Genomic DNA, 14,490 nt, shown 5'->3' with positions numbered 1-14,490 from the left:
ATTTAGTACATTTATATATAGACGACTTCCTGTAGACACAAGACGTATATACTGGAAAATTTGGTTTGATATAGTGAGAATCGATCATCATCTTTGGGATGAACCAAGAGTTATAGCTTTCTAGCCTGTATCGTTACACTCATTTTATGTTTTACTACCGCGCCTCAATGCTCCGTATAATAATACTAGAGGGGGTCTATTTCTGCTCGATGTACATATACGTTTGGCTATAGACAAAAACAACGAGAGAAATGAAAGAAGGGACAGTGGAAGTAGTGAACATCCCAAGCTCCCCTTGTTCCGCGTAGAGTCGTCTAAATAAGAAGATAAATTTGAGACATCATATCTCCGGCAAGTCCTTCATCATCCTTAAAAATCCGAATGATCGATTGTGCTTCCAATTGGATACGATAGCAAAGATGGTGAAATCATTGTACCATACGGTTATGTGGCCAAAAAAGAAGGCGGTCGCAAGCCAAATTAGTATATAGACCACCCAAGGCTTATTACATTGGGGTCCAACTGAATCGTCTTATACGAGCAGCCTCTTTTTCTTTTTGCCTGATGGAATCGCTCCGGGTAAAAGCTATATTTCCAAAAATTAATATGAAAGCAATCAAGGGAGAAGTGTACACGTACATCATGAGTCCGATGTATTATTGCGGTAGTTACTAGAGCTCCGCGTTTTTTGTCGGTACATGATAAAGTGCGAATACTCCACCGTAAGGCGACACGACCGGATGAAGGTGATGATGCATGGTTGATAACGACTGTAGCCATGAACGCGGGGGGCTCTCACATTGTTGACTGTGTAGTCCTACGCTCCTTAAAATGTTGTATATGTCAACTATCTATCGTTAAGGCGTTTATATAGAGCAGAAAGAAATGGTCTTCAGTCCTGATTGATGTCGTCATTTTTTTAGATCACAAAATAAAAAGAATGGTGGGAAATCGCATGGATGACGAAGATTCAGTACGTGTTAGCGTAACAGCACTGTTGTCGATCGTGACCTTATGATGGTGATATATGTGTCTTATTATTCCAGTGGGATTTACACGATAGTGTTGTATAGGTCATACATTGCTATAAATAAGGACAAAAACAGGGGAACCATATATGTTCCATCTTTAAGCTTGAAGTACGATGGGCTGTATGTTGGCTGTCAAAACCATCGTAAGAAACATTCGGAAGACGGACAGGTCAGACGTGGTGCTTATCAGAAAACGGTGGAACTTGTCAAGTTGAGTTGATAAACTATGGGACGTTTGATGTCGGATAGAAAAAATAATCATCAACGTTTCTGTCATTAAAAATGGTTCTGTGAATATGTTCCGCTTAAGTTACGAGTGGTTGGTAGTTCCGCGATTTAACAGTCTCGACATACCTCGTTAACGATTTTATCTTATAGAGTTGAGCATTTACTGTAATATGTTTGAATGAATGCAAATGCGATGATGCTGCCATTATGGTGAGATAATGTCCATCGGTTATTCTCCTAAACGTATTACCCTTCCCGTGAGTTTGCGATTAATCCTGAAGCGGTGATTCAACCAGCTATGATCTTCAGCTGAAGGCTTTCCATCATTCCACCATTTGTAATCATTCCCTTTATTGAGGGTATAATCATGAAAGACTAATATAGATCCAGCTTACCTGTCTCTTTATCCTTCTGAATCTCTGATAGTCTATCTTAAATTCTAATTAGTATGATTGACAGCCTTGTATCGCCATTTTACCAATGTTTTTCACAATATATCCGGCAAAAATCGTAATTCGTCGACGAAACCCCAGCCCAGAAGGACGGCGAAGCTTTTCTTTACGCTCTATTATAATGAAAACTTTGTTTTCTTCTCTCACTTGGTCTCTGCATATTATAGCTCTTCGTTCCGTCTGTCACTCTGATAAAAATTTGGCTATACGCGCTAGTTGACAAACGTATGAGCCATTCTTGAGACAACATCATTATGCAGCGGCAGTGCAGTATATCTGCATGCATCCTTCCGAAAAGAGCCCTACATAGTCTTCTCTTCTCCTGAATAACGACAGCTCATCTTCTTCAACTGCTTTTCGCAATTCTTTTGTTTTCAAACATATATACGTTAAAGCCCTGCGTGGACTTCCAAAAAAAGCTTTGTTTAAAAAGATTTGTTTATTTCGTACATCATCATTATTTGTTTAGAATCCCCACAAATCAAATGACAAGGCGAATCAATAGTATTCAATAGCACACCGACAACATTTCAAATGGAAAATATAGTAGGAAACCAATATTTTTGAAACAACTATCGAAAAATTCTGTTTTGGAAATTCCACGTTACTGGCATCAATGAACCACACGCGGCGCATGCGTTTGCCTTTCATTTGATGCCATTGCTGCTTTCCTGCTGCTTCCTTCCGGCTGAGGTGAGATGCATCGATTTGAAGAAGATGGAGCGCGCAGGAGGCTGGCTGTTGCCGCCTTTGCTACTGCTACTGTCAGATCCGCTGAATCGAGCGGTGTGCTTGCCAGTGTCGACACTCGGGTCCTACAGTTAATGCCCAGACGGGGCCCTGGTATGTGCGGAGTTCGACGCGCACATCCCCCTGTTGTCTTTTCATCCTCTTTCCCTTCCGTCTTCTGTGTTTGCTGGATCTCCTTTTGCCAATCGGTTTCAGTTCAAACGACTGGCTGCGACGTCATCCCTCTGTCCTCATTTGGCTCTTTTTCAAATTGCATTATTAGCGGGTGGCGGCTCGTGACAGAAAAACAAAGACTCGCGTGATTATTTTGTTTGGTTTTAAACGCTCAGCTAGTGGTCGTGACTCTTCAAAACTTTAATTAAAACAGAAAGAAAGTGAGCTATTTTAATTCTGTTTAATCTCAACGACAGTGTTTTTCTGTTTCACCTTTTATTTCGTGCAGTGAAAGAAAGGTTAAAAAGAACTAAGATTCGTAAGGAGAAACGGTTCCACATATTTCCAAACGATCCGGAACAACATGTTGAGTCCCACTGCTGGTCGTCGGAGGCAGCAGCTGGCCGTTGTGTTTGTCATCGACACGAAGTTGATGGTGTCTACATTGAAACTTGAACGTTGACTGAGCATGTTTTTGACTGTTGTTTACTTGGTGCTTTCAATTTTGTGATGACGATGGAAGCCTCTATCGTCGCAATCCTCTTACTGGCTACCATTCACGGTGAGTTTTACTTTTGCCTGTTCGTTAAATAATACGTTATTTCTTACCAAAGTTGACCGTTTGTTTTTGCTGGCTGCAAACGTTTCAGCCGGCGAGTAGAGTTTCTCCGGTTGGAACTCTACACCAGCAAAAGGCTCTCGGGCAGATCATTAAAACGTATACATATATATACCCTAGCGAACGGACTCAGCTGACTCTTTAGAACAGTAGTTACACTAGTCTAATCTGGCCTTGCTCGATAACTCTGTTGCCTAGCCTGTAGGCATCAATGTTTCAATAGTGTCTCTTAAGCGGTTTTGAGCTCGAATGCGACCCTTTTCAGGCTCCTCTCCGGCGCTACTTGAAGCCTTGCTCTTCTTCTTCTTTTTAGATTCTGCTAGTCCTCGCCTTTCCTTTGAGCTTTTCTTTTTTTCTTTTTTTCTGTTTGTGTGTTTACGTGTGGATTGTTTGCTCAAAACTTGATGCACTCTTGTCAATAGCTTGGCCAAAGTTCGTGAATGTTATCTGTATACCAAGTGTAAGCGAATTGAAAAGCTGAATAGATTTTGGAGCTGCTCAAGCAATGCGAGATCTATGCAGAGAACTCGTAGTGAAAAAGAATGATTTTCTCAGACTATCGTCAAAAGAAATCAAATCAAAAATCTTTTTCGGTACTTCGCAACTGATTTCCGTCATTGAATGGCTCATTTCCCTATAGACGTAACATCTAATACCAGCAGCCTCTCGAATGTTCAGTAAGTGATCTGCTGTATATTGTTTTTCTTTTCCCTGTTTTTGTTGAGTATTCAGGAATCTTTGAGTATTCCTTTGATGTGAGATCATGACTACCTGAATAACAGAATAGTTTTAATCGTTACCCCACGGCTCGTCCAGTACAACAACTGACGTGATGGTTAGCAATAAGATTGAAGCTACTTGTCAGCTTGTAAGATGAAGTGGTTGTTGAAGAATAGCATCGTATATTAGCTACATGCGAGTCACTTACTTTTTCCTTTAGAATTTATACGTCACTTTGACGGTTGGCACCTTGAATTATAACGGATTGTAACGGGACGTGACGTGGTGATTGAGTTCTGTACACTGTGTCGCGCATCGCATTTTCTTGGGCGTGTACGCAGGCAGAATGCTCCTGTGTCAATATTTCACAAAATGTACATTGAAAAACGCTTAGGTCGTACACACACACACTATGCGACTGCTCAAACAGATCCACCATATACTGCCGCATTCATTGACAAAGGAAACAACGAATAACTTAAATGAAAATCTGACAGGTGATCCCTTCAAAAGCCACGAAAGTTACCTCAAACGGAGTTCCTATGATCAAACAAAAGACACTTGGTATTGATCTCGATAAAATTATAAATTTAGGTTTGAAGAGAGAGAAATTTCGCTGAGTTATTAGGCATTTGAAAACAAAAAATTGCTTATTGATGTGATAATAAGGAGTGATGGGTGTTGGTTGAACACATTGACATTCTAAACGTTTTTGGTGGCCTTTTTTCCACGACCACGTTCACTTGGTTGTCTGCTCCATTCCTTTGTACTACAATCTACCAAAAAGAGGAAAATGGCAGTCGTGGGCGGACACAAAAAAAAACAACATTCCAGACGCGGAAATCTGCGATTGAGGAGAAAATATATAAAAAATCGGACAAGAAAAATCCTGATGGCAATATGTAAATAAACTCAAAGGATCAGAAGCTCAATGAAAAAAAAGGGGCAAGAGGAGATGGAGACAAGGGTGTGGCAGGAAAGGCCAAACGGGCTATCGCATGACTGCCATCGCTCCTGATGTAGTCACGCTACGTCGCAGCCGGATGGCTTTTCTTCAATGTCGCCGCTTTATACATTCAAATAGTCCGTTTACCCTCAGTGGTGGACGCAAACCACCCACGTCAAACATCTGAATGGCCTCAGAAAAGGGGAAAGGGTCCAGTCGGCAAACTGTTCAACCCTTTCCTGAAAATGGGGCAATATTCTTAGTACTCTTTTTACACATTCTCAAATAGGTTATTCATTTCCAAGTGCAGCAGACGCCTTGCTGATAACTTCGCTTTACGATTTCAGAAATCTTTTCCCGCAGCAATCAGCCCGCTTACCACTTTCCTTATATATATTGCATATAAGGTTGCATGAGAATTGATTGCAGCGTTCTTTCGTGTAGCTGCCTCTACAAACTTGCTGCATCTGATGTATAATATATATAGATATACTGTAATCCGAGCCATCCACTTCGGCTATCGGTTTCAGACATAGCGGAACGATGATTTATAGTGCCGCAAGTCAAGAACACTGCTGGGCTTTTTCGGAGGGATTTACGGCGTAATGATTAAGCTGCTTGATTAACGACCCCCATCTTGTCTGATATCTTTGATGATCTTCAGCCACATTCTTCTATCGTAAGTGTTAGCGAAAAATTCAAGACGTTAGACAAAGAAGCACAATTATCAATTTCTTTCAAAGTGGCTGAATTGGGACTTGGGATGAGTGATAGTTTCAGCAAAGGAATGGTGCCATTCCGAGCTCTAATTGGATGGGAGGAATAGTTTAGACAATAGCAAATCGATAATCAGCTGTCGATTACATTATACGCTGATTACCTCTGCTAGTGTTTTCCTTTTCTTGGCTGCATGAATCTTCCAGATTGATTGCTGCAAATTTATGATTTCAAAATTATTATAACAATAAATTCAAAAAGAGCATGTAGCACATATAATGTTATAGATACCCAGTTTACTTTCCAAAATACAACTGCCTTCATCGACTCCATTGTGCCTAATGGAATACTGGTCAGTCAGCAATAACATGCCATCAGCTTTATTGCGAAAGACTCATGCAATACATGCATTTATATTAGGTGGAATGTGTTATAGCATAGACTCACGCAATACCCTTGCGGTAATGACATTGCTACGAATAAAAATTTCAATGCTCTTCGACTATCATATAGCTTGACATGGCACGCGCGCTTAAAAGAACAACTCTCGACAAAAAAAAAAAACAATGCACAAAAGCTTTTATCCATGTTTTACTAATAGCTGTGCCGACTCAAACTTTTTGCGATCTCATCATTTCGTATTCCTTTTGCGTTTTTTAAATTCATTCGCAATGAAATCTACCGTGCGGCAAGAAAAGTATCAGCGTTGAATGAGGAAACATCAAAGTAAAATCTTCTCTTTCACTTTGAATGTTGTACTAAAAAGCCCCTTATATGGCGGTATTAAAACTAGAAAATATTCGTAGCAGGTGTCTTTCCAACGGATTGTAGGCTGTATTATTTCAGTTGGCTTTTATTCGTCATCAAACCACCAGACATATTTTTTTTTAATTCTATTGCTAAGCCACAGCAGACAATGCCATTAAATTAAGAATGAAATAACAAAAAAAAAAAAAAAAAAACAACATGGAAGCATTAATGAGTTATGACGACAGTTGATGTCCTCTCGATGGTCAATGAAAGGGAATATATAGAAAAAGTCCAGAGTACTACGCGTCTTCTGAACGACGCTATGCGTTCCGGAGAACGCAGTTCTCATTAGTGCTCCCTAATTGACTTCCTCTTCAGAGACTGATGATACCTTCATTAGTCAAATAAACAAAAGAGGATTTTCGTGGGTTATAAGATAGACTCAAGATGAAACTTTGGATATTGAAGTGCTTTGCTCCACCCTCTCACTCCAATCAGAAGTGGTCGGAATCGGGACCCGATATTTCAACTACCGTGTACACTTCGTTAGGCAATCTTGTCAGAGACAAACTGAAACGGTTTTCAAAACTCTGTGGGCACGCAAAGTGCAACTAAGGATGGCGAAAAAGTTTTAGAAAAGGAATTAGTTTGTTCCAGATCGTCGTTTTTTTCCTTCACGCCAATCACACGCCTTCACGAAATGAAAATGGAAAGATCTGTATCAAGTGAAGCGTGAAACACGAAATTCACGTGAGCTTTTGCAGGGTTATAATAATAGAATCTTTCCCTAAAGAAAAGAATGTTTGATACCCCCCGAAAGGTTTACGTAGCTCTGGTACATTCTCAAATTCGAGGAAATCCACCAATATGCCCCTCCTTTATCTTCTGCTTTCCCTTAAGCGTAGGATACGTGCCCTCACGTAGCTGTTCCTGAAATTCTTATCATCCCTTTTCGCCAATAATCTCAGCTTAAGAATTTCAAAGTTGAAATTGTAATAGGATTCAAACCTTTTCGAATATTGTTGTTACATAAATCTGCGCATTTCATCCAGAATTTTCTTTAAATGGGATAATAGAATATTCATACAAAAAGTAGAAACGATAATCGAGGACTCGAAAGAAATAGCTTGCATAGTCTCTAATGAAGGAGAAGCTCCTACGTGTGGCCAATTGACGATAGAGGATCGATGTGGAGCTTAAAGAAGGAGCTTCACGTATATAAGCGGAATCGTCAATGTATGCAAGGGAAACGGATCAAAAGCCCTGGGTCGAATGCCACACACACACACACACACTCTATATGTATAGTAGGCTTTGGTTAGAGCTATCATTTGTCTTCTTCGCACCCCCCAACCCCCCCTGTGTGTACCACCAAAGTATATTGGCAAACATGCAATCCTGGATGCGCCAATATGTTTAGACGGAGACTCAAACAAGCCCTCTCCATCTTCGTTATTTCTGTAATCTTTGCTCAGTGAAGTACAAAACAGTCGCATATCAGCCTGAATGCAGCTGCTTTCTTTATCTCTATGCGGCTACATGAAAAATCACATAATTGTGATGTTCGCCATTCTCCCTATAGAATAAACTTTTCCACATCAGACCACCGTATGGATATAGTCGCGTTCCTTTGAACGTTGTATCCCGTGTTTCCTTTGAAAATACTGCCCACTTTCGTGCCACATGGTTATGTCTACTTCAAAAAGCGTGACGAGCTTGCTGCAATAACTCATGCATTGAAAAAGTTGTATCATCACTTGAAAAGCTAAAGAGAACGCTTTTTATCACGTAAAATGTCGACGGAATGACCGGCACTGTCCAGCTCTTGACACACATTTTTCTAAGCTTTTACCCATGACATTTCGTCTGTGACTCGGGCACGTGTAATTCCACTTTCATTGTTTGAACACAGGCATTTTGTCACGAGCATCCAACTAAAAATCTTGAATTTTAGTTTCGTTTTGCTGTAGCTTTTTAACTAGTTTTCCTTCAGCGTGTTACATCAAAGAAGAGCATACCGAGTTACGAGTACGAAAAAGAGGAAAAAAAAAACACGTTTTCCTTTACTTTGTTGTTGTGAAGAAAGTATTAAAAAGCCACTGGCAAGAAAACTAAAATTTGATTTACATCAGTGTAGTGAAATTCGGGTTTTAAAAATCTCGTGATCTTCTTTCGCCCTGTTGAACGCGTTTCTCATCGCTTGCACGTTGCCTTTCCGGTAGATGGATCATGGATAAATTATTTGAAATTAAATCCTGAGCTCAATTTATCTTTTTTCAAAAATTTTCTTTTTATTTAGATGACATAAGCGCTTGACGTAATTCATTGCGTAACGACTTTGAAGCAGCAGCAGTAATTGACACCTATACTTTGATACTAAGAAACGACCTTCTTTTTACTCTTAATCATGCCTTCAAAGAAAATGATTTGATTTTAATCATTCTCTTGATCATTATGTGACACTGAAACGTTCGTTCCCCTTTTTCGATACTGATGTGCTCCAGACTGTCAGGCAAGCAAAGTGCCCCAGACAGTTAGTCTATAGTAAAGTGCTCCGGACATCATTACATTGTCAAAGTCAATATACACAAAAGATAAAGTATGAGCGTTTTACTTTATGATGGTCTATAGATTCTACAACTCTTTCCATTTTTTTTGGTGCTTCAATTTTTCCGGACAATTTGACGCATTGTGCACTGGGTAAAAAGGACGTTAATTTCACGCCACCCAATTTTCAATTGTTGGTGTTGGGCCTGTATGGCATTGACAAAAAAAGTGGGAAAAAAAGTGAAAGAAAGTATCGGCTATGCTCTCATATGCATGAGCATGTATATGTATAGAACTCGTGAAAATTCCATTTTACATTAAGACGTTTGAAAGCGACAGTTTCAATTTGTAAGGAACCACTTAGACGTCAAGAAAACTTTTACCAACGTTTAGAGCCTGCCTTACTGGACAAATACATAGATAGGCAATCCGATGGGCGGCTGTGACAGTTCCCCACAATCCTTCCGGCCTTCTCCTCGCAACAATGTATCTCGCCTAGCACGGTTCACGTATATTAAATGCTGGGATATAACTTCTGGTAGCGTCCCGTTTTTCAGGGGGCTACACGCTAGTGCAAGAGACCCGTCATCCACATTTTCACTTGACTCGACATTTATCCGACAAAATGAATGCTGAACAGTGAAGACTGCTATTATGCGAAACACTCAGGTCTTTACCCTAATATATCAGACTGCATGAATTATTCAGCCTTTCTAATTTCGTGCCCGTGACAACATAATGCTTCCGGTGCCCCAGGGTTTCCCGCTGCATTTTTTCCACGCAACACTACGCGCATCTCTTTCCATTTATTTTTTTTTTGTTACTCTTCATCTAAATGTCTTACGCCCTTTTTCTCTCACTTTCATTTTTTCTTGAGGGAAAAAAATCTTTCAACGTGTTGAATAAAGCAAACATTTGGAGAAAGAAAAATGTTTCACTCGGAGAAAAAAGAGAGACATGTTTATACAGACAGCTCGAGTGCACAGGATGAAAAGGAATGCAATATATTCTTTTTCTTTTCCATATAGATCTTCTCTTTATCCAATGAATCACGTTCCACAATAGTTCGAAAATAAGATGGGTATATTCTTTCTCGTCATGGAGCATTTTCCACATGTCCCATCTTGGCTTCAGGTCTTTTTCCGGAACCGAAACACTATACAATTGCCATGAAGCCGTCACTGAGCGTTGGCAAGTATCAAAAGTTCAACGGGATTTGAAGCGAATCCAAGGAAGAATACGGAGAAAATCTAGCCCCTACACATTGTATATATGTGCGTATAGATAAAGATGTTCATTGAAAATGCTTCCATTTTCAAACAGTCACGTATGCAATAGAAAGTCTTTCGAAAATGAGAGAACTCTGCACTTTCATTGTAACATCATCAACTGCGCTCGCCTCTGTGAAACGACATTGACTCTCACAAAAGAGGAAAGCAGAGCAAATGTTAAAAAATGGGACAAATGAAAGGGAAGAGCACTAGATTGCGCTCGTTATCACTGACGATTCAAAGGACTCTTGATTCGGGTTTGTTACTTCAATTAACGTAAAGTGTTGTCACAGATTGTGTCATTGAAGCACAGCTGATTGCTGCAGTTCCACCTCTCAGGTCTTTGTTTTCAACAGACAGGACCGGTAAGGTATTACATCACGCAGGTTGCATCAACTAACGTGACCCTGTCATCTTAACTGCACGGTCCATTATGGCTTAAGAATGTTTTATTTTTATCTCATCTCCGTTCGTGTGACCGAGGATACGCCATATCGCATCTATCATTTTTCCATCTTCAGAAGAATCCCCGTCGACTTGTGCTGTTACTGCTGTCTGTTTTACTCAATTTTACTTGGATTGACATGTTGACGAAGTCAACATCACTGCAGACAAGTTGTGAACGGCGCAACATCCAAACTTTAAGATGCGCATCTTAATGAAGGGCCCGGTCTTTGTAAGCGATGACATTTTACAACTCGAGCCACTTGACTCGAAAGAATTATTCAACATTTATGATGGAGCGTGATAGTGTCCCAATGCTGTACAAGCGTATTTTAGCCTCAGGATGTCGTGAATAATTAATGGTTCGGAGAATAACGGCTAGATACTCATTATCATTGTTAGCAGCGTATCTTAGATTTGAAAATAAACAAGTCAAACGCTTGATCGTCAAAAGTATATACAGCATCACGAGTACTACATTTTTCAGATTGAGAACTATCTCTCTATGGTCTTTCATCCTTAACTTATATGGGTAAAAAATGCGTGGTAATGAAACAAGATTTACAAATATCAAAGTATAGTATCTTCCATTTCCTTCGCTTTTTTCTGCCTAAACCATAATTTATTCACAACGCTGTCAACTAGAAAAGGCGAGGCGTGAGAAGTTCCAAGTGCAACTGCAACTTTTACAACCAGTCTAACTTTTCCCACGAAATGCAATTTTTCCCCGCGTAGGTTCAAAGGTACTCTATGTTTGCATAATAATTCGTCTCTGCAAACCGAAATCTCGGCTAAAGAATTTGAAAAATATATATAGATAGACTTTATTAGTAACCTAACACCCCCTACATCTTAGTGAACCCAATCAGACCCAAACCTTATGTCTTTGATCTCGTTGACGCTGAGGAATAGGCAAACACATTCATTCTCAAAACGCGCATTGTAAAGATGGGCAAAGAAAATCATTCCCCCAGTGTATGACTCGCGTCTACAAAAGTCAACCCTTCAACAGCTAGAGCCTGATGTGCTGAATCACCTGAAAAATTAAGTGGAATGAAAATTTGTCAGTAGTTCTGCCGGACCAAGTTGTTCCTACAGGGGGCATGGAAAGGTCTTGAACTTTTTCTTATTTAAAACACAACTCTTTGATCTTTCATGGCGTCTCGTTTGCGAAGCAATCCCGTAATGACGAATCATCACGTTCTTAGCTGTAACTTTCCAAAAGTCATTGGAAGTTAGTGAATGCCAATAGCAAACAGAACGGTATACTAAACGGACAGAACCTTTGACGGGCGGGACAGCTGATTGAAAAATCTGGCATCTAATGATTGTTTCCACTGGCGTGGCGCTGATTGTCGGCAATCCCGATAGAATTTGCCAAGCCCATCAGCAAGAACTTTGATGCGAAACTTAGCGAAGCGGGTATAGCCTGTTAGTCTTTCGTTTGTTTTCGTGCACCGTTTGTCTGTTTGGCGGCGAAAACAAAATAAATGGCTTTACATAACCTGGCTGTGTCTAAAGATCAGAATTAGAAGGAAAAAAATATATTATTTTCTTTTCTTCTTCTTTCTCTCGTCGATGTTATTTGTTCGTCGTATGCCATTCAATCGATCCAGACCAACGTGGTTTCTCAGAAAAAGGAAAGAAAAACGACAGAATGACAGTGACACATGCCAGAATGAATCCAATATGGAAGAATCTCTGTTCCATGTCCATTGATTCGATTAATATCCGACCTAGAGCCGATGGCTACAGGCATTTTATTATTGCTTTGCTCAAAGCAATAAAAGATAAGAAAAATAGAAATCCTTCTGTCAGGCTGGCCCTGCTTTCCGTCAGGTAGGAAATTTTTCTTTCAACCGAGATTATTCTCGTTTCTCTTTCTTCGGAGGCAACATTTTTAATATGCCTCCACATCACCGTGACATTATTGAGCGTTTCTTTAACCTTTGCTAAGTTCGGTTTCGCCTGGGTGGCTTGCGAACGTGTCCAGCCTTCACGTTGATCTTAATTCCCGTGAAAGAACTTTGGTCTTGCAATTTTTAAGTAGAAGTTTATTTTTTTTAAAGCAAACGTTTTTTCTCGTTTGAGTTTCTCTGCTCTAGAAGACACGGGCTCAACATCCGTGTGTAAAAGTGTAAACAACGCGACAACACTTCAAACCTTTCTGTCCAACGGGGCGCGAAATTTCGACACCTATTTTAAAAGTACACGAAACGCATTTCGAATCACGCTTCTTGTGTCTCTTACATTATTATTTCGAGGCTTTTTTTCCATTTCTTTGTTCTCTCTTTTTTGTCATACATACAGAACAAAAAGATGCTCAACTAAAGTGTGCTTAAAATTCATCGATTCACTTCGGTGACTATCGCACGGCAGCGACAGTTTTTTTCTCTATGCTGCTGGAAACATGGCCGTTGAGAATGGAAATTCCCCGGTGGCCCGTTTTTCCCCCCTCCAAAGCCCAGACGTGACATCGCACTGAACGTAGCCGAAACCAAGCGTTTCGATGCTGTTCACCGAGCACTGAAAAAGCAACACACGAAAATAAATTAAAAAAAAAAAGTTTGACTAGAGTATAACAGATCTTTTCCCTTGGTATTATTCAAAACTGAGGGAAAAGTGCTTTGAACCTCTTCCGCAACCTTAAAGGGCAATTGAAACTAATCACGTGATCTGTCACACTGTTAGAATAACTCTTATTGTTCCCCGTGTTCTCAAGTTTATGAGTGCTTGTGTATACACGCATCAAGATGGCTGTTAGCGTAGGCAATAAAGGAAAGCATCAAATTCTAATTAAGCGAATAATGGAATAAATGACGAAAATCCTCGATAAGATTCGAACACACAACGTTAACTTGTATCAACAATCAGAGAAGGGAAAACGTTTTCTATGTACTCAAAGTAATTATATGTTTGTCGGTATAGTTTGTTTAAAGCAATCTGCTTCGGTAAAGTTGGAACCTATTTGACAAAAACTCGCAGTTATACTTTTAAACTATCACCTTCATTAAATGCGTAACTATACATGTGCGCAGTTACCGATAATACGATATCTTCATGTTATTTTATATAATTGCTTACGCGAAGCCTAACCATAAGATCGACAGAATTTGTACCAAACCTGATCATTCGTTCGTAGGATAAATCCACGAACAACAATTCTTTTACAACGCCTTCTCCATGAAATCAAATAGAAGTAGACGTAGATATCAGCTGTTGATATGACAAATGCGTATTTTTTAAGGAGAGCGCAACGCGATCAGATACTCTCTGATATCGGCAAGTTATATGGCACCATTACGGATAACCTAGCGTACCATCCCCCAATGTAAATATGTATCCCAGACTAATGTTTACGCTCAACCTCCTTTTTTCCTTTTTCTTTCTTCTTCTTTGGTACTCGGTTAGAGTCGTGTGCCTTAGTGGGTCAACGGGTCACGTCACGTCATGCCTAGTTCTGTCAACCAGAAATATGACCAGTAACAAACAATTACATTCGTTATCGGATGCTTTAAATGCACCTTAATGCGAATGAATTCAATCTCTGGCGCTTTAGGATTTTATGGTTGAAAGGGTTGGCAAGCAAAAAAACATTAAAAAAAAGCATGAAAAGATTTTTGAGTGTTTCGCATGATAGGGTAGACGTCTAAGCCAAATGTGCCACGGTATCGGGTGACGTTTTGAAATCGATGGAGTGAGGGGCATGCGTAATAGTTTCGCTTTACGCAGCACCCAGGTGCAGTTCAAATGCAGTATGTACTTTCAGGGACACATTAGTCTTTAACACGGTGCTGCCTTGCACTGGGCCATCATTTTACTTTACTGGAACACTTTGCAACTTGAAATGTAATTACACGGC

The 14,490-nt window shown here is 40.0% G+C and overlaps 1 protein-coding gene across 2 annotated transcripts in view; it reads left to right on the top strand.

The window, feature by feature from the left end:
• The first annotated feature begins 3,039 nt into the window (after nucleotides 1-3,039).
• The window catches only part of LOC116916588 (acetylcholine receptor subunit alpha-type acr-16), a 29,000-nt gene continuing 17,549 nt past the window's right edge, over nucleotides 3,040-14,490 (top strand). For both annotated transcript variants that reach the window (XR_006643379.1, XM_045169480.1), the window contains exon 1: nucleotides 3,040-3,176. Coding sequence is in view for 1 of the 2 variants with exons in the window: in XM_045169480.1 (XP_045025415.1) it covers nucleotides 3,125-3,176 (52 nt within the window). In the remaining variant the exon portion in view is untranslated. The remainder of the gene's footprint in view (nucleotides 3,177-14,490) is intronic.

The sequence above is a fragment of the Daphnia magna genome, linkage group LG2 (genome assembly GCF_020631705.1).
Source record: "Daphnia magna isolate NIES linkage group LG2, ASM2063170v1.1, whole genome shotgun sequence".
NCBI classification, from domain to species: domain Eukaryota; kingdom Metazoa; phylum Arthropoda; class Branchiopoda; order Diplostraca; family Daphniidae; genus Daphnia; species Daphnia magna.
This window is presented reverse-complemented; position numbering and strand designations above follow the sequence as displayed.